The sequence below is a fragment of the Hemibagrus wyckioides genome, linkage group LG01 (assembly GCF_019097595.1).
Source record: "Hemibagrus wyckioides isolate EC202008001 linkage group LG01, SWU_Hwy_1.0, whole genome shotgun sequence".
Classification (NCBI taxonomy): Eukaryota; Metazoa; Chordata; class Actinopteri; order Siluriformes; family Bagridae; genus Hemibagrus; species Hemibagrus wyckioides.
In genome coordinates this window covers 7459780-7481247 of record NC_080710.1, presented here as the reverse complement: position 1 = coordinate 7481247, position 21468 = coordinate 7459780, and the positions used below count along the sequence as shown (strand labels likewise).

The 21468-nt window shown below is 38.4% G+C and overlaps 2 protein-coding genes across 2 annotated transcripts; one reads left to right on the top strand and one right to left on the bottom strand.

The window, feature by feature from the left end:
* Window positions 1-4022: 4022 nt before the first annotated feature.
* On the bottom strand, window positions 4023-5921 carry lratd2b (LRAT domain containing 2b). The gene has a single exon (XM_058401027.1). It carries the CDS (start codon window positions 5499-5501, stop codon window positions 4704-4706), a length of 798 nt encoding a protein of 265 aa, XP_058257010.1. The 5' UTR covers window positions 5502-5921; the 3' UTR covers window positions 4023-4703.
* An 11235-nt stretch (window positions 5922-17156) lies between these two features.
* Window positions 17157-21065, top strand: klhl38b (kelch-like family member 38b). The gene is made up of 4 exons (XM_058395177.1): window positions 17157-17398; window positions 18394-19747; window positions 19858-19963; window positions 20049-21065. The coding sequence occupies exons 1-4, from the start codon at window positions 17331-17333 to the stop codon at window positions 20336-20338; spliced, it is 1818 nt and encodes a 605-aa protein (XP_058251160.1). The 5' UTR covers window positions 17157-17330; the 3' UTR covers window positions 20339-21065.
* Window positions 21066-21468: the final 403 nt, after the last annotated feature.

Genomic DNA, 21468 nt, shown 5'->3' with positions numbered 1-21468 from the left:
TGAGCTACTGTTACACACAGAACACAGACAAAGTACAGTGACGCAGACAAACATAGAGCTATGACATAGAGATAAAAAAAATTAAACTATAATTTAAAAATGAAAATTAAACTAAAAAATTAAACTATACTTAAGGTGCAGTCTTAAGAACTAGACATACAACAGAAGTGCACAGGAAGACAAGACAAGACAAGACAGTGCAGGCAAACAACATATAGGCCGACTTTGTGCAATGAACAAGACAATGTGCAAAGAACAGTGTATACAGTGATTGCAGATAATAAAGCGACACGTAAACAGGATTAATATAAATATATATAAATGTAAAGTGGCATGTGCGTGCAAACAGGACAATTTAGTGTGTGTGTGTGTCCAGCACAGTTCAGTTCTTTTTTTTTTTGTGCGTGTGTGTTATGTATGTGTGTGTGTGTCCGTGTCCAGCACAGGGTTAGGGTTAGAGTTAGGGTTAGGGTTAGTTGCCAAAGTTGTTAATGCTGGTTCTGATAGAAAGGTGTCAGCATACAGCAAAAGGGGGACCAACACAATATTAGGCAGGTGGTCATAATGTTATGCCTGATCAGTGTACCTATTAGTGTGCAGGGCCATTGCTATGCTCGAAGAAGTTTGAGGTTAGTGGCAGCTTGGCAGTCCTGGGATTCAAACTCATAACCTTCCAATCAGTAGACCAACAGATTAACCACTGAGATACCCCAGCCTGCAATACTACAACATACCATACACAGATAGATATAGATTTTGCAGATAACTATATTTTACCCTGCTCTAGCATGCAAGAATTTCCTGTCTACACCTTTTCCTGTGTGAATTTCACATCATAACCATGATGTGGCTGCTAAGGTTTAGTAATGCCGTAATTCCAGTGCAGATAAAACTTGATAAGTGTATCTTTGTTTATCCTTTCTGCAACACATATTATCCATTTGGACAGCATAGTGATTGTGGAGAATAGCATTGCTGCCTCACAGCTCTAAAGTCCTCGGGTTATTTTACGTGTGGAGTTGTTGACGAATTAAAGCAGTTGAAACTGGAATCTTCTGAACAGACTTATTTTTTAAACCATTAGCCTTTATTAGTATCTGTACATTTTGGCAAAATAATAAATCTGGCATATTGCATCCTTGAGAGAAATCCAACATGATGTAGTCTACTATGAACAGCTGAAAGGCATGCTAAGAGCCAGCAAAAATCTTGACAAACTGCTCTACAGAACAGAAGGCATGAGTCATCACTAGCTCCTGAAGAAATGGTTGATGCCCCAAGCAAACACACTGCAGAAACTAGATTGTCAAGTACGTACTGTATACATAGTCTAGAAATATCGTAGCCTTTATCTTGGGAACACAGTCAATCTTTTTTTGCTGCAACTAGGAATGTTTGCACACATATTTCATCTAGACAGACTCCCTCGAACAACATTACAGATTCTGCCAACTATCTTCAGACTGAATCTTCAGTCTTGTATAATGAAGCAAATATATGCAGATTCCTCTGATATTACATTTCCCTCCATTTCAGTTTAATGTGCCATACTAGCAGTTCTTCACAGTAAGGTTTAAGAAAGAGTAGAGACTGAAAGAGTTTAGGTTATAAAGAATATGTCTTAGAATAGACCAGTTTTTTTTTTTTTTTAAATTGATGGTGTATTAAATGAAGGGAAATACAGAACACAGTAGTGGCATGACCCTCCAGGACTAGAATCTGATTCCCTTAAACATGATGCATGCATTCTACCATTTTCTGATATTTATTCATATCAAGATGTGTTAAATGACTTATAAAATGGCACCTCTTGTGGCAGAGCAACCAAATTGCTAAGTGTATTAGAATTTAAAGTAAATAACAGATATTTGGTTGCATATGCCTTGTTTGCATTAACTGCATCAAACCAGCTCAAACCTTTCTATTACTGTGGTAGAGGCTAATCTTTTGTGGCTCATGTATTTCTTTGAAAATATCAAGCCAGCCTTCTGAGTCTCACTGCTATTGAATGGTTTGAATCTTGTGGTATGGCCTCCATATTTCTGCTCTCTGAGTCTTGAATGGAGGATTGTAAAGCCCGTCCTTTCCTTCTTTTTTTCAGGACATTTCAAACTGTTGCATTGGCTATGCCCAATTTTGAGCAATGGCTCTGATTGATTGTCCACATTTTCACAGCATGTACAACGAACACTAAAAATTAAACATGAGAAACCCAGGATTCAAACCAAGAGCAGACATTCAGAGCTATTAATCCTTTAAACAACTTAACAGGGCAGAAAGAAACACCTCTCAGTTACATGTTTAATATTTTTTGTTCACTTAAAAATGGGTGGGTTTAAATAAAAGGTGCCATGTTCTAAGTTTGACGTATGTAGATGCAAATAAAAGCCTATTTTCTCTTGATCTCAAACCCAAATGTCTCCAGTGTTTAGCAAATACACAAAAAAGAAGTGGTCTTGTCGTTGCAGTACTTCTGAAGGGGGCTGTACATTTGCATTTTAGCAAGCATTTCAAGTCACACCAGCTGTTTCTGAGGCACTTTAATGCAGTGTAAAACTCAAGCCTAGCATTCCACTCACCTTGTTTTACACTTTGTTTCTGCATGTGCAAGTGATACACTGTTAACTTCCAGTTAAAATCAGTTTTGAATAATTTCATGATTGTGCAAACTGTAGTCTTTATAGAAGTGTTTGTTCAGTACTGTGATTCATGGATAACCATAAGTATAAAAAAGACAAATAAGCTGTTTCTTCACTGTCTCATGTCATATTTTTTATTGAGCTGTGTTGTAATTATAGCTGGCCTTGACCCCCATGTTTGGATGTACAACTGTGTACACTGTGTACTTTTCTGAATTCACACCTGAGAGGTTGTGTAAGCATTATAGCATTGAGGGAGACATACAGCAACTCTCCATTCAGTCCACACTACATATATTTTCAAGACAGAATATGACAGATAGATAAATGTAAACTATGTCAATGTTGCTGATGATATATGGTGATGTATTCTTTCGCCTCTTTCGACTGTTTATACCTGAGTGCTGCTTGAACGATTACTGAGGAGAGGTTATGCTCCTGTTTATTGGGAAATCTAAAAAATGTTTTGGATATGATTGCAGTTATCAGCAAAGTTTCCTCATGAGAGGAAAATGAGAGCCAAGATGTCTTATGCCAACACACGCCTATATTTAGTTTTTACCAAGATAACATAATTGCTTCTTGCACTGGTGTAAACAAAGCTCCTCTTCTGTGATCAGTGTGCTAAATTATCCTTTCTGCATACAAGTCTTCTACTTATCAGTCATGATTGTATGAACCACCATACGTTTAATTCATTTAAAAGAAACTCTGATTTCTCTTATCCTGCATCTGCATGACTTTTTGCACTGTGCTGCTGCCAAATGATTGCCTGATTAGATAACTGCAGTTGTACAGATGTTCCTAATAATGTGAACAGTGAGTGTTTTGGCATGAATTGTGTTCTTTCAGGAGAGAGTGAATGAATAGAAAGCTCTATTGCTCTAATAATTGGCCAGAGTATTACAGTTTAGATTTTAATAACACATTTAATTTGACTAGTTGGCTTGTCCTAAAATAAACCTGTACTTGAGGGTTGATTTGTATCTGTTAAATGGGTTCCTAACTGCAAAATATGTTCAAACCCCTGCTTTAGAGAATATATATTCTCCAGAATATGTCTTCCTGGTGTAACAAAACCCATTTGAAATCTTGCATCAACCCAACAAATATCCAGACTGATTGTGTACAGTTTTAGGTTTTAAAAACGAGGACAGTGGTAGCTCAGAGGTTATGATGTTGGACTACTGATCTGAAGCTTGTGAGTTCAAATTCCCACCTCAGACAGGCTGCTGCTCCTGGCCTGTTAACTCTCAAGTGCTCAGTTGTATAAATAAGTCACTCTGGATACTGCAAATGTAAATTTCATAAGAATATTGTGTACTGTGTATTGTTTCAGGTGAAGCTTGAAATTATAAAGTATGAACTATATATCTGTACCACTATTATTCAAAATATTATTTATTTTCATAGTAAAAAAAATTTACATGGGTCATTTTAGATCGCAACACTTGCAGGGAGTGTACATGTAGTGTCTTTTCAGCTGATTTGGTTTAACAACAAACTAATCATGAAAAGAAAAAAAAAATACAGTGCAGTTATTGTAACACAATTTATAGTGTATTTATATAAAGAAGGTTTACCATGTAATCACGTATGGTACTTATGATCACTGATCTTGAGGAACACTACTATGATTAATGTAGTAATGTAGTGAACGTAAACAAATGTTTTACTGATCCACTGAAATGTGCCACGCTGTGGCTGTGCTCACACAGATAAGACCAACACATAAAACTAAGATGATAAATCAGGACTTTACAGGAATTGTTAACTTTGGTGTATCACTGCAGGGCAGGGAAGAGAACATCGCTGGCTTTCCGAGTGATTAAAGCATCATTATCATTAGAAATGAAGTATCTGATTTACAAAAACATTGCCCATATTGCTCCAACCTATGCAAAATCCACTGCCCTGACCTTAATAGCTCGTTAACAATGAATAAAGATCCTAAAAGATATTGCAATCATGAGCCATGGCTATAATTTTAGGATGAACTGCTCACAGGTGGTTTAAAGCTTGGTCATCTATGTAAATTCGTCCATATAAAAGGTATTTTACTAATCAGTCACAACTGCAATCGCTGTTGACCTCTTCACTAGAGTTCAGGTGATTCGCCAGTTCTTGGATCACGGCGTCTCTGCCGATCTGATCATTCCTGCGCTTTTCCATGATCAAATCCTCCAGACTCTGAAACTCCAGGTCGTGGCTCCTCTTTTCAGACAGCTGTAATTTCATCCTGTAAGGCTGCTTGCCGATGCGCAGCTCTCCACCCGTTTTAAATTCACGTCTACCAAACCTGCACCAAGCAGCGAAACACTCCGAGTTCCTCCAACACACGCTGCTGTCTTTCACACCTACTTGATCGAGCGCGTTCTTCACGACTACATCTGGATTCAAGGCACGGAATTTGTACAAGTCGTTCACGATTCGGCCCCGTTTGCCCTGAGCAGCGTCGGACAGGTGGTCCGATTTAATCTCACTCCTGTGCAAGTGGACCACCTGAAAGTCTCCCGTGTAAACCGCCCAGTGTGGATACTGACCAGCTGCCACAAACTCCACCACGTCGCCGGGTTTGCATCTGTTCAGCAAGTTCTCACACCCCTGCAGTGATCCCATATCTGTGTTCTTCCTCTCGTACACACACTCATCACGGTAATACACCGCGCACTCTATTTCGCGCAGGCTCTCGTACTCTTCGCCGCCTTTCTCGGCGGTCTGCTCCTCTTCCTCGTCGTCGTCGTTGGAGAAAATATACGAGACTCCGATCCGCGGCCCGTCGTCGTCCTCGTAACCGTTCGGGTCGACTGTCGGAACTTCGTCGTAACTTAAATGGGTCAGTTTTTCCACCTGATTCCCCATCGCACTTTGAAGATGAGAACACTTTCCAGGTTACTTGGTGAAGGCAACGCGCACAGATTATTGAGCTGAGTTTCCCGAGCACATGCTAAAGTCGAGTACTCCACATTGTGTCGAACAAAGTAAATGTTCATATGTTCCCGTTTCAAATCATACTTATGGTTGCAGCCTCGAGCCTGAACAGGTGTATGCCACCTGTTCACTTCCGGTCCTGCCTTAAGTCCACAAACAGCCGAAATGGCGTGGCCCAGAAACATAAAAGTACTCCAGTGTTAATTCCGCCGATGTTCCAGAAATGTTTAAAAGGAACAGTGACTTTGTGTTAAAGTTTATCCCGCTTTTGTTGAAAAGTATTTCCGGCAGTAGTCTATTGAGAGCGCGGCTGTGCGCTCGGCGTTGTGACGGGTAGTGCGCCCTCAGCGGACTAAATATCCTCTCAGTCCAACCGCGCTGTCCCTTAAAGACACAGTGCACTGTTTCAGTCCCTCACACGGTCTGCACTGCGAGTTCAGTCATATATTATTAAATGCTTCTTAAATGTCTAGTGGATAAATCCTTTAATTTAATTTACTTTTAACACTAGAATAAAAAGATACATCAAAGGTATAAAGTCTATAGCATATTAGTGATCAAACGCATCATTCAATAAAATCTGTGACCCAACTTGATCTCAGACAACCCCAGGATTATGCTATTAGAGTTTTTGTTTTAGGGCGGTAGTAGCTCAAGTGGTTAAGGCTTCTGGCTGTTGACTGGAAGATCAGGGTTCAAGCTGCCACTGTTGGGCCCTTGAGCAAGGCCCCCAATCCACCCTGCTCCAGTGTTGCTGCATCATGGCTGACCTTGTGCTCTGACCCCAAGGATGGGATATGTGATGTAAGAATTTTACTGTGTGGTAATGTACATGTGACAAAGACAGCTTAATACTTTAGACCTATGCCCAATTTTGTGCTCATTTCTTCTTATGCCAATAAACATGTTAAGTTGCAGTGGGAATGCTCAGTGTGATGTTTGTGCCACCAGGTAGGTTGTTTAGCAGCACTCACTGATGGCCTTTAACCAGTTTCCCAACAGCACATTATCAGAATACTTACCGCCAAAGACGGTGTTCTTTGTAACAATAAAAATGACCCCAAAGAACAACAGCTCTCTGGATGATGAATCTGTGTTTCTGATGCTAACAGAAACAATAAAATTACTGTCACTCTACATGTCCATTTATGCATTTACTTTACATTTATTGTCACTCGTCACATTAGCATAGCGCTGATGCTTGGTTTTGTTCTTTGCACTATAACAACGCCATAAAACCGTCACTGATAATCCACACCTCATACTTTCTTTCACCCACTTACTGAATTTTATTTTGTATACATTCTATTACATATATTTATTAGTTTTGACATTTGTAGACAGCTAATTCTCTTAAAATGTAACTATTATTTTACTCCTTATAATTCCAGAGATTAATTGACATGTATGTACACCAACACAGTATCAGATCATGTATTGTGCCCTGTCATTGCACTCATCTGTCATTCTGTCACCTTCACCATTTCCCACCTCCAGGCAAGTGCTCCAGTTTTTAATCATCCCCCTGAACAGTTGGCCAGAGACTTTGCTTTGCTTACCAGAGCTGTAGGACGTGCACTTAGCGTTGCTTTGAGGCATATCTCTGTACTCATTATCATGCTGAGACCAATCTCTATATTCCACCTCACAGAACTCCTGCTCCAAACTTTAACTTATATTTAAAGGGATTGTATTGGCTGATTATTTCTATTATTACTTTCTGTTCGTTGAACATTGCGCTACATTTTCAAATCAATATTTTTCATCACATTTGGCTCTCCTAGGCCTCTTCTAGCTGTTTGTGTATCATTGTTGACACTGACATAATGGAGGTTGTTAAATGATACGTGCACACTGTGGAGAGCTCTTTCAGTTCCATATTATCGACATTGGGGTGAGTCAATACTATGTAACCGCCTTGCATTTATGTGTAGGCTGAGCTCTCATGTTTGACACATGAATGAAAAATGACTAACACCATCAAAACCTTGCGAGTGATATAATGAAGTCTGAAGCTCTCTGACATTTTTTTCACTAGCATGTTAAAAATTACCCACACTCTCTGTATCTGTTCCTGTGGAGTAAAATTGTAGGATTTAAAACTACCTGATATTTCACCAGTGTACGTTAGTGGCATTCAGTTGTGACAGATTTCATATTGAGTCACAGAAAAACTAGCCATATGCAGAGTAAACCACCAGCACAAGTTAAGAAAATGGGAGGAAAATGTGCCATAGAGCACTTTTTTTTATTTTCACTGAGCTCACTTGGGTTGCGTCAAAAGAATTTTAAGCAGCTAATAGTAAGCCCCTTAATACCCCCTTTCCTGGTTTAGGGTCATAAAGACTACTGCTCTTCATCAAAGATGGATTATTGCTGGAAGTGCTTGGTGTGTATCTCTTTAGGTCACAGCAGGAAAGCGTCTCCATGTAAAGCCCACCAGTAGTGCACCGGGAGAAGTGAAAGGAGGCAGACATGAGTATCAGCTGGTCTGGAGATTCCCAGCATTGTGTGTAACATTGGATTTCTAATGAGACGTTTTACTCACCCACCTGGCTTTAGCAATATAGGGATAAAGATTGATTAACGCTGTATCTAACCACTTTAATAGGCACACCTATAGACTTGTTCATTCATGCTCATAATATTTGTCCAATCAACCAATCATGTGCCATTCTAATGCCACTGGAAACACCACAAGAGCTTCATCAGACCAGGTGACACTTTTCCAATCTTCATCTGTCTGGTCACATCAGTGAGAGCTGCCAGAAGAGAATAGTCAGATGGGTCAAGCGAGCAGTTAGGCTATTCCTGAGCTGGGATATACAAAGAAAACATCCTAGGCCACACAACACAGCAGATTTTAAGGTGGATGGGCTACAAAAGAGGATGGTCACACTCGATTCCACTCCTTTCAGCCTAGAGCAGTATTCAGAGGCACAAATGAGCACATGATCACAAAAAATGGACAAGGGCATGTTCCAGTCTTCACCTGTCAAGGTTCTGCCCACAAAACCGCCTCTAATTGAATGTTTTCTGGTTTTCACACCATTCTGTGTAACCGCTTAACACTGTTATGCAAATACTATCCGTTTCTGAAATATTCAAACAAACTCATCTGGCACCATGTCCACATTCAAATGTTTGAATATTATCTGATGCTCTTGGTCTGTTTCTGTATGATTTTATGCATTGTACTGCTGCCTCAGGACTGGCTGTTTGGATAATTGCATAAATGAGTCATGCTACATGTGATCCTAAGCATAGTGAAGTATAAGGTCTTGTAATGAAAATAATATTTTAACTAAAATATTATTTATTGGTACATTATACAACATTTTCAAATATCTACTGGTTTCATTTTCTAGGGCCTTGTGTCTGTAATGCCCTGATTGTCTGGAAATCTTCCCATCAGAAATGATATTCACATACAAACTTTCAAAGAAACCATTGTTCAAAGAACCAGATGAGAATGTTCATACAGGGTTGTATGTATTATTAACAGTTTTATTCCATGCTATACTGACATCTAGAGGAGCAGCCATTCAGAGTGTACATTTCAATCACTTAGAAATTCAGAATTTATTTCTAAAGATTCACGATTACAGCATATAGGAAGAACAAAATCTAAAATTGTTTACAGTGATTATTCTTAAAATGCCAAAAGGCAAGTCTAACATTACACTGCACTTAAGTTTCTTCCACTCTTGATCATTTTCAACTAACAATCTTTTCTAGAATGACATATTTGCCACACAATGACATGTAGTAGTGAAACATTCTGTACAGGTCAGATCATAGACAACACCTTGAGAGCTAGTGAACACAGACAGCTGACACTAATACTCTAATTTGTTCCATGATGGTTTCCCTGAACAGCAGTACTGTTAGTCCTAGTTGTTTCTGGCTTGTGCTATCTATAGTCTCACTGGCTGTATTTTGAGTATTTTCTGCTGCTTAGTTGCATTTAGGAAATAACATTCCTTTCCTTTTGCAGTATCTCTCTACAACACTTCTTTGATTACAATGTGATTAATGGCAAATTTGGAAAATCATTTGTGTCAGCAGTAACTTCACGATAGGTCTAGACAGGATTATGTTCTTCAAAGGGGATATTTGAGGAAAGATCAGAAATGAGTGCACAAAAGGAGCCAAAAGATAAAAGTGAGGTGATCCCATTCTTCAGTCCTAATTGAACATTTTCCACTCTACAAAATACATGAGAAATTGGTGCTTTGATTTGTATGCCACTTAATCCATGCGCATCTGGATGCAAACTATAAGTTGGGGCCCTAATTAGAGGGTCTTACTCTCAGCTTAGCTTTATACCACTCGACAAGAAACTGTGCACAATAAATTATAATTATGACAATACCATTGATTGTTGTTGTATTACAAAAAGCAGAGTGTGTTTAAGCCTCTGTCATGGATTAAATGAATGAAAGTAGCAGGCAGCACTTGCCAGCCAGCAGGCAGTCGATGTCTGACAACAAAAGAGTCTTCGATAGCACAAATAGTTGCATTTGCATGAGCCATGGATCATTTGTGCAGCATATACTTATCATACATTATTCTACGTTCCCAATATTTTAGCATGTCATAGAGAGACAGGGTATGGAGCAGCAGCAGTTCATGATCACATGTTTTGGTTGGGCATCAGACAAAATTAAGTAGGCCATTTCATTGCTTTATGCTTTAGGCTACAATCTAGTGAGTTTTTAGAGTAACCCTGTACTATAAAGTTAAGTATTGAAACATACAAAGATAAAGTTTTATCTTTATCTTATCTTATCTTATCTTATCTTATCTTATCTTATCTTATCTTATCTTATCTTATCTTATCTTATCTTATCTTATCTTATCTTATCCATTTATGGAGCTAACACTATAGATAGATAGATAGATAGATAGATAGATAGATAGATAGATAGATAGATAGATAGATAGATAGATAGATAGATAGATAGATAGATAGACAGACAGATAGATAGAACCTTAATCTCATTGCACAGTACAGGTACATAGCAACGAAATGCCATTTAGCATCTACCAGAAGTGCAAATAGTAGAAATAATGCAAATGAACATGTGCAGATAAATATGTAAATATATGTAAAACAAATAAATAATGCTATGACAGGTAGTATGTGCATAAAATAATATGTGCTAGCTGTAAATACAGCACAATATGTGTAAAAAAAATATAATTATATATTTCCATGCAATATGTGTGCATTATGTACATTGTATGTACAACAGTAACCAAGATAATATGCAGTGTATATACAAATATAGAACTAGGGTAAGCAATGAATTTACAGTTATATACATTTATAATTATATAATTATGTAGGTAAAATGTAACAGAATGTACCGGGTGGTGCAGAACTGCAAGGTGATTACAGGTATTGAGGTGTTAGTGAGACATAAGTGTAGAGTTAAGTAGATTTTTGGTTGTAGGAAAAAAAGATGCTTTTGTCAAAGTGACTATAGGCCAATATTAAACTTCTCCTTTATCTCTGAGATCCTAGAAATGTTATGCTCATACCTATATAAGAATATTTCAATATAAATAAATAAATAAATAACTAGAAATAAGAGTAAATCATTAAATTTAATAATTAAACTATTTTATCCCTAATGAGCAAGCCTGTGGTGATGGTGGCAAGGAAAAACTCCCTGGGATGGAATAAGGAAGAAACCTTGAGAGGAACCAGGCTCAGAAGGGAACCCATCCTCATTTGGGTGACACTAAACAGTAAATAATGTAACTGTAACTGATTAATGTCCTTTCTACAACAGAAATCAATGGCCCATGAGGAACTATTAGGTCAGTGTAGTTTCTAAGGTCATTATAGACACTAATTCTTTGCTGTCACAAGCTGACAGATGTAATGGCAGATCTGTGACTGTATGAAAGTCCCCAAGTGGCTCTGTCCATGGCTGTCTCCTGGTCCACACAGATCCATCCACAGCATCAGTGGGGACCAACATATAAGATATAAATGTTGATATCTCTTTGCATGCCAAGGTAAAGTTTGTTCTATTTTAGGCCCGCTGCTTTTTACTTAATTTAATTTTATAAGTTTCATATTTCTTTATTCATTGTGTCTGCTTCCACTGTTATGCTTATGACACCCAGTTGTATGTTTCAGCAAAGCCAGATTAGTAAAGGTGTGGAGGAATGTGTAACGGACATTAGACAGTGGAAGCTTATCAACTTTCTCTGACTTAATACTGACAAGACTTTAACTAGAACAACATGCGGTGAGAAGTAAGATTTCTGATTACACTGTAAGTCTGAATGTCCTTTCTGTTTCATGTGCTGCACAAAAAGACGTTGCTGTGATTATTGACTCCAGTCTTTCGTTTGAAGTTCATGTAGATAATATCACCTGGGTAGCCAGAAACATTGTTAAGATAAGAAATATAATGTCACTACACCTCTTGGTTGGGTTTTTGTAAAGCCTTATTGTCTGGATGTTCCAGTAGGAACATAAACAAGCTACAGAATGCAGCAGTTAGAGTCCCAACTAGAACTAGAAGATATCAACACATCACTCCTATTTTATGCAAACTACAATTTCATGGCTCCTAGACAAATTTCACACTGATTATAAAGTACTACTGCTGAACTATAAAGTACTGAATGGTCTCACATCACAGTGAGTTTTTTTTTCAGTTTTGTTTTTTTTATGATCCACTATGCCTATTTTAATCAAAAGCTGCATCCAAACTTTTTGGTGCCTCAAATAACCTCAAAGGCAGGGGGCAGAGCTTTCTCTTACAAAGCCCCACAGTTGGAACAGCCTTCCAGTTATTGTTCAGTACTCAGACATTGTCTCAATGCTTAGGTCTAGGCTGAAAACACATTCAAGCCCTTTGTAAATCGTTTTTCATAAGTACGGTAGCAGATCTGGAGGGTTCATGAGTGAACTGGGATGTTTGGATGTTGTCGCTGACAGTGGAATGGCTAGGCTTATGTGAGCTTAATGTCCCAGGATGCCCTCATGTCTGTGTTACCTTCTGGCTCTCCCTTTTGTCACCTTTGGCTCTCATGGCTTGTCTCATTGCTATTTCCTGCTTGCTGTCTGCATACACATACATTGTCCTCAAACATTGGGTGATCACAACTCTGTGGAAGTGTATGATTGTACAATAGCTAGAATGCTGAGTAAATAATCACACATTGGATTATATTTGTCAAATATAAGGGGCAGTGGTGGCTCAAGTGGTTAAGGGACGGGGTTGTTAACTGGAAGGTCAGGGTTCAAGCCCCAGTTCTGCCAAACTGCCAGTGTTGGGCAATCGAGCAAGACCCTTAACCATCTCTGCTCCAGGGGCACTGATTCATAGCTGCCCCTGTGCTCTAACCTCCTCAGCTGGGATATGTGAAGTAAAGTATTTCACTTTGCTGTAATGTATGTGTGGTGATAAATCTAGAGCTTATTCTTACATAGAAACCTTTTCTCTTGCCATTTCGATCCAAAATGATCTTAACACAGTGTGTGGCATATTTATACATGCCACAGAGTAGGATGTTAATTACTTAATTGCGTCATGCAGGGAATCTAAGTGGAAGCATCTGCTCTCAGTAGATTTCTCTAATCATTTATTCAGGGTTTTCCTTTTATTTGTCTCTTAGTTATATTTGCATCATATTTACACTTAATTTATTGTCTTCAAAGCAAAATTATTTTCACAAAATTAGTTAAAAAGTTATTTTGGTTATATACATAACATTTAATAAAACCCCAGCTCTTGCCACACGCCAACAGAGAAGAAAAATAACTAATTTTATTATTATTTATGTCTATTTATCTCACTGCTTTCCTCTAACTGCATTGTCACACTGACCATTATTCAATTATATAATATTAATAATACACACTTTCCTGCACTGGCACCTCAATGAATTTCAATGAAATTTTTCTCCGCTCAAGTTTTACTACTCATTTTTTGGCAGGTGAATACTGAGTCCTTTCCTATAAGAGTGTTTGATGGACACTGTATAAAATGTATTTAAAAACCTTTAGCATTAATGAATGTAATATTACAGGAATAGAATATTAAGCTATGCCTAAAAGGATATGATGGGAGAGAGAAAAGAGAACAAAATGCTCACAAAAATCAACTGAGCACTTTCCTTAAATCTGAGAAATTTGCACTAAAGTGGCTTCGCTACATCCTCCACATTTTTCATTTTGACATGCAGTGACAGACTGACTGATGTTTCCTATTTGTGCATGTACATGCATGATTCTTACGCCTAATTCTTATAATATTATATATATTATATTTTTTTGTCATTTTGGAGCTGAGCTGCTCTGTACTCTGACAAAGAACTGCTACTGTCACTGCTGTAGGCCCCAGGTGTCAGTCTGCAGCATAGCTCATTAACACACCTGACAGGAGTCAGTGGCTAAATACTGATGATAATGGGTAATGGGTTAAACTCTTAGTCTGTTAGAAGATGAAAAACATCTCTGTAAAGCTGCAACCTTTCATGACTGAGCGCTGACACCCCTTTGACTTTGTAGTATAACTGACACAGATATGGCTCATATTTCATTTATAACTCAAGGTTACACACAAAGATTCTATTTCAATACAAACCTTCTTAATAGAATCTGTTACACTGATATATCACTGCAGCCAGGTTCCAGGTTATAGATATTGTGCTCTGATATTTATTGTGCACCAGCAAGTTTAACGGTACAAAGATGTGCATTATCTTTGCTGTTCTTGCAGTTGCCATGTCCTGTATGATTACACTTGGCTCACAATCCAGACATGCATTTAGAAATCCTCTGTAGATGGACTTCAGTTAAAAGACTGTACAGAATATAATTTCGTGCCCTTTCAGCATAGTGTAGCAGTCTGGCAAAATTACTGAAATATTAAATATATGAGGTTTGCATATTACTACTTTATTCTCCAACAATATTTTGTCCTGGTCTGAGTGACTCCAGTGGTGGACAGTGGTAGCTCAAGTGGTTAAGAGACTGAGTTGTTGAATGGAAAGTTGGGGTTCAAGCCCCAGCACTGCCAAGCTACCACTGTTGGGCAATTGAGAAAGGCCCTTAACCCTCTCTGATCCAGAGGCACTGAATTATAGCTACCCCTGCGCTCTGACCACAACTTCCTGAGCTGGGATATACAATATATATATAAGAAAAAATTCCACTGTGCTGTAATGTATGTGTGGTGATGCTAAAGGCTTCCACTTCATCCAGTGCAGTCCATTGTAGGGTCTCACACACAACCAGTATGGTTTTTGGTGGACTTAGAGATGCTTATGTAAGATGTTTATGCATGTTAAAACTGTTAAATAAGGACATCATTCAACATTAACACATGTGTGTACACACTACATATAATGTTTTATAGTGAGAATATATTTACCGTTGCTTAAAAGAAAACCTACATTTATATAAAGGATATACTGTAGTCCTACTCAGTGGGAGATCAAGTAACCTAACCTTACCTATCCTTATTATGCACTAGATGGAGCTACTGAGCTATTTCTCAGTCAGAATTTAATAGTTTCACAACTTTGCAACTTGAGACAAGTCAAGGTAGTGGCAGTGTAAGAAATCAGTTCATGGTGGAAAAGACTTGGTGATATAAACACAAAAACCAGGTTGGTACGTAGATTGGCTGCTTGAAATTGTATATGGTGAGTGGGTATAGGTCAGTGTTTATGTGATTTAACTGAAAAAAGGTCTGTTAATTAGCTGTTTTATTGAATTAGGTTTTTTGTGAGAAGTGAAACACTAAAATGGGCTAAAAATTATATATGTATTTATTAGTAAGAGAGGGAAATATTGACAGTGTGTGTAAATTAGTGAAGGTGATGTCCAAGACCGTAGTATAGGGGTGGATGAACAAATTAGCAAGCCTAGGCTGAAACTATAGTCAAGGCGCACAGAGATCTGTACCTACTAATCCCTACAGAACATCATATAGTACATATAACTACTGTTCAGCATCAAGCCCCAATTTTACATTGCAGCATTATAGCTTGCAACATTTTTATCAAATTCCCAGAGCTCGCCATAATGGTATGTGCTCACTGAACTTACAGACTTAGGGAATGTAATTATAGTGTCAAGCTGATTAACAAATACAGAGGCAAAACAAGCGAGATACAATAACAAAAAAAACATGAAAAAGCAAAGATATGAAGAAAGAAAAACAGATCAGGGTAAAGACCAAAGAAACAGACATTTAGACATTTTTGTAGTGAAGGATTCTAGAGTAAGACATTTCTTATGCAAAATAGTTCAGGGTTTAGGAAAGCATATAATTGTAATCTGCCCAGTGAGTGCCAGTAATTGCAGTGATTTGTCATATGAAGGAGCATAGGGTTTGTCAGTTGACAGTGAAAATAACACTGGGTAAAGTTGTAAACTACACTTATAATTATTATTGTTATTATTATTTTTTATTATATATGGGTGCATTTGTTACTAATTATGGTATTAGCATTCACTGCTATGTGGATCTGTATGTTTCAGCCAACAACTTACAAAAAGAGAGAGAGAGAAAGAGAGAAAGCTTTCTTGTTATCTAGTAACTGTGACCTTTGACTTGCATCATGTCCAGCAATGTTATTATTGGCTCCAGTCACACATCTGATCCCAACAGAAGATATTAATAAGAATGATGTCGTTGCAGAAAAACTAGTTCATGCTGCAAGGTTGCATCTTGACCCACTGGTTACAAACAGCTCTCCTTTTACAAATGTCCATAGTGTGCAAAAGGTCTCAGGATCACGATGATCCATATTTATGTAAAGTACAAAGGATGGAAAGTGAAACTTAACTGCCTCATCCCCTCATCTCCACAGTGTCATCCACAGTGTCAAAACACACTACAGATGTTAAGCAGGAGCTGCCTGGATGTAACACGCTGTGCCAGCACATGAGACACCTAAACCCAGTCTGCTTGCTCAGTCTACAATGTACTGTAGTAGATGCAACAACAGTTCTTGGAAATGTCAGTTTGATGAAGATGTTTTTGAACTGCACTGAAGTTTGGAATATTTTTTTTAAATACTAACATACTTGATCGGAGATGTATTTTAGTCCAAAATGTTTTGGTCCAACTTCACAAATAAAAAAATAACCAAATATAAAAAAAATGCTCATACTGAATATACTGACAAACTGACCAATGACTATATGGGTGCTTTAATAGAGACAGTACTATTGACTATTATAATACACTTCTCCATTATTAAATAAGAAAAAAATGAATCATATACTCTTATTTATAAAACACATTTACATCATATTAGATTTATGGAATTTGTACATAGACTCTTAACAATCCCAACTTATCTCATAGCCTAAGCTTGTTTTCTTTCATTTGGCTGCTGAAGTAGCCTGAGCTTTGCATAGAAAAGGATGGTGAGGACATTCCAAGAATATGGCCAGCTACTCAAATGTCTGGTGGGTACCAGAAACTTCAATGCGCAATGTAAACAGGGAGGAAGCTTGCACGCTGGAAAAAAGAGAGGGGGAAAGGGGACGTCACATGCTGGTGTTTGTAAGAGTAGCTGCAGTTCAGACAGAGGCTGGGGTATTTCTATTTTTAGGGTGACTGGAATGTACACAGAGCCTCATGGAAGGAAAGCTTAACAACAAACAACACAGCATGATCCGTACTATAAACATCCATCTGCTAATGTTTCAGATCACAACAAAGATACAAAGAGACCCCAAAAAACACGAGTGATAGACTGGGCTGTATCTGGATGAGCTTTGCTTGGACTGAAGCAGGTACGAAGGCCCACAGGATGTGTTACACGTTGGCTAAAACCAGGTAAGATGACTGACTAATTGACAATTCAGATTTCTGTAGATACAGCAATTGGATATAGATGACTACGGCAACTGTCACTTCCTTAATGCCTCTTCTTTAATGCTGCTTACATAAACCCCATGTTGCATGTCCTGTTCTGAGTTGATAGTTATTAAGGACTAACATAGAAAACTAACATAATAAATAAATAGTACTATAATTTATTAAAAAGTGTGAACGGTTCTACTGTGAGAACATTGCTACCATGTGAGCATGTGAAGACATCTGAAATAGAAACGTGATGATAATAACACATGGGACACTTACTTTCTTATGAGCTAGAAAAAATAAAAAATAATACATTATGTTGTTTTCATATGTAACATTTAGATGGCGTGTGAAATTAAATATTTTCCATATAACAATATGGATTTTAATGTTAATCAGTCTTATATAATGATCTTATTTTAACTTAGAATGATGGCAAAAGCTGTGGTATAATTGCAAACTGGGCAACATTGGTGCGTCACTGCTCTAGGATTTCTGGTTAGATCTTGAGTTTAGGTGAACATGCTGGATGTTTCTTTGTAGTACTCCCCATTTCCATGTGAGTTTCCCCTGGGTTCTTTGGTTTCTTCCACTTCACAAAATCTCTGAGGTTGACTGGCTAAGATAAATTGCCCCAAGTGTGAATTAGTGTGTGAATGTGTGTGCATGGAGCATGGACAGAGGTTCCATTCAGGATGTCTTCCCACCTCACACACAGTATTCCAGGGATTCACTATGACCCTAGCTAGGATGAAGCATTTATTAAAAGTAAAAGTGAGCTTGGATTTAAATTAGTAATCACTAATTGTGGGTCTGTATGTACTAAATACTGAGAAATATTATGCCAGAAACTCAGTAACATTGCCAGAAAATGTCATTCTATTAAAAGCATGGCAAAGAAAAATGAATTCTCTTTGTCCGAATAATGACCAAATTCTTGATGATTTGTTATCTTTTCTCACTGACAGTCTAGATGGAGCAATAATGGAGGTCCTACACTATAAAGACAAAGAGCTGTTGTCCACCTTCCCCTTGCTCCTGAACAACTTGAGGAAGGAGCAGCTACTCACAGATGTTGTCCTTTGCTCTGATGGCAAGGAGATCCCCTGCCACCGCAATGTTCTGGTGACCAGCAGCCCCTACTTCCATGCCATGTTCTGCAGCAACTTTCGTGAGAGACAGCAGACTCGGGTGGAAATGCCAGGAGTTCCTTATAATACCCTGAACAGCATTGTGGACTATGTTTACACAGGAGACATTAGTATTACCATGGAGTCTGTTCTCCCACTGATGCAAGCTGCAGCCATGCTACATTATGAGCGGCTTTTCGAGGCATGCTCGACCTTCTTGCAGGCCCAGCTCAGGCCAGATAACTGCTTGAGCATGATCCGTCTTTCAGAGATTCTACACTGCACCAGTTTGCAGCAGAAAGCTCGAGAGGTGGCTGTGAAAAGTTTCTCTGATGTTGTGGCTTCTGAGGACTTCTGTGAACTTTCACTAAAAGAGTTGGTTGGTTACTTAGAAGATGACCAGCTGTGTGCAGAGGAGGAGCAGGTGTTTGAAATCCTCCTGGCTTGGATCCATCATGACCCATTTGCCCGTCAAGGTGCAATTCATGACCTTTTCCGACAGGTAAGGCTACGACACATCCATCCCTCCTACCTCTTCCAGTTCATCGCCAGTGACCCATTAGTGCAGTCCTCCTCCCTTTGTACTGAGATCATTGAATCAGTCAGACGTCTCCTCTTTTCGGTCGGGTCCCATTGTCCGAGCGAACTGCAACCACTGTGGACTGTTCCCCGGCGTCATGCCTGTAAAGAAGCACTAGTGGTTGTAGGTGGGCGTAAAAACAATGAGCGCACATCTCGTGAGGCACTGCTATATGATGAACAGACGGAGTGCTGGCAATCGCTGGCTAAGTTACCTGTACGGCTCTACCGTGCCTCTTATGTCTGCATGCATAGCATCCTCTATGTTCTAGGAGGTCTCACCATGACCACAGGAGGAGGTGGTGTACCTACTGCCACAGTTTATACTCTCTCCCTAAAACTGAATCAGTGGAGGGTTGCAGAGCCCATGCTGGTGCCTCGATTTGGCCATCAGAGCATCTCTTATCTCCAGTTCATCTTTGTTTTAGGTGGCATTACAGGTGACAGACAAATCTCCAATAGCATTGAGAGATACAATACAATGTTCAACCTTTGGGAGTCCATGGCTCCAATGCCAGTAGCGGTTCAGCAACCTGCTGTAGCAGCACATGACAAGAGAATCTATATATTCGGTGGGGAAGATGCCATGCAAAATCCAGTACGGATGATTCAGGTGAGATCATTACCTTATCTCAAGATTTTAGGGATCTGCAATACAAGATGAAAAGGAAACTGTAGATCTTTTAAAAAATGAATTTGATGCAACATTTGATGTTCACATAGGTGTACCACATTGGAAGAAATCTGTGGTGTAAAATGGAGAACAGGATGGTGAAGAATGTTTCTGCCCCTGCTTCAGCTATTGATGGCAAAATCTACATTATTGGAGGTACGCTTGGAAATTTATTACTGTGTGAAAAGAATGCTAAAAAATGTTCAGATTTGTTTCAATCTAGAAACCATTCCTTTTACAGGCTATACGAGAAGAATGCTGGCATACGACGTTAAAGCAAACAGATTCATCAAATGTAAGAATATGAATGAGAGAAGAATGCATCACTCAGCCACCGTCATCAACAACAAAGTCTATGTTACTGGGGGCCGATACATTAACAGCCATAATGATGTCGAAGATTCAGACAGCTTTGACTGCTACGACCCTGAGACAGATACCTGGACATCAAAAAGCACTTTGCCATTCAATCTCTTTGACCACGGCTCAGTTCCGATGGTGTGTATCTCACACAAGCCTTTTCCCACATGAGTGTGATTATAATGCCGCTAAAAATTCAGCACTGTACACAGACTTGTCATTGACTGAGAAAGCTATCTCAGTGTCTATAAATAAAACGCTTTCTGACTAAGATGCACACAGGAATGGGGTGAAAATAGGTTACAGCTAATGAGTAATGTGACATACAGCAGTTCCAGTCATCTGTGGAACTTGAGCACAAGATATTCTAGATATGCCATAAAAGTGTAGCATCATTTAGACATCTAACACATGCTGTAACATGTAGCAATTCTGTTTCTTAAACTGTTCCTCAAACTGCTCCTCACAACTATATTTCACATTTACAGAACGATTGAGTAAGACGGTAAGATTGAGTAAAGGTACTGTATGCTAAATATGTTTGCACATGAGTTATTTAGTTCAACTACTGCCCTAATGTCCAGCACTTTGTATTTTCTTTGCATTATCCACACACCTTTATCCAAAATCATTCCTACAGTTTCCTGTTCACTGATTCTTTTTAGACGTTTCCAACGTTCCACTCAACAGTGCGTGCAGCTCTATATCAGATTCCATACTGCATTCATTTTATTTTATTTCTTACTTCAGTTTTGAACTTGTTCTGCAATCATTATAAACTTCTTCACATTTAATATACACTTCAGTGTAATCTTTTTTGTTTAAAATCTATTTTAATACGTATCAACCTTAGCCGACCGTATGTTTCAGATATTTGAAATAAAATGTATTTTGTGAATTTTTGGGAAATCTTGTGAGTTTATGTACCTTATTTCACAACATAAGCAACTGTTACAGAGAAGATTGTATCTGAGTAATAATTTAAGTAATAATCTGAAGTTAGAATTTATACAGTTCAAAAAGTTAATTATAACTATTTACTTAAGGGAAACTTCCCTAAGCCTGGCAAATCTTGGTCATGTTGCTCCATTATTGTAAAGCAAAGGAATATTAACATGCCCAGACATGAAACAGTAAATGACCTCTGTGGTCATTAAACTAGCGCTGGTTTCTTCTACTGTTACATGGGAAGTTTCTAAAATAGATCATGTTTATTTGTCAGGATACTCAGATTTAATCTTTATTTAATATTGTTAAAAAATCAAGGACAGCTGAAGTAAATGACATGGATTATCTTGTTA

Coding starts and splice junctions, on each gene's coding strand:
- lratd2b (XM_058401027.1), bottom strand. CDS start 5,501: ATGGGGAATCAGGTGGAAAAACTGACCCATTTAAGTTACGACGAAGTT.
- klhl38b (XM_058395177.1), top strand. CDS start 17,331: ATGAGCTTTGCTTGGACTGAAGCAGGTACGAAGGCCCACAGGATGTGT. Junction 17,399..18,393: donor TACACGTTGGCTAAAACCAG/GTAAGATGACTG, acceptor TCTCACTGACAG/TCTAGATGGAGCAATAATGG. Junction 19,748..19,857: donor ATCCAGTACGGATGATTCAG/GTGAGATCATTA, acceptor ATGTTCACATAG/GTGTACCACATTGGAAGAAA.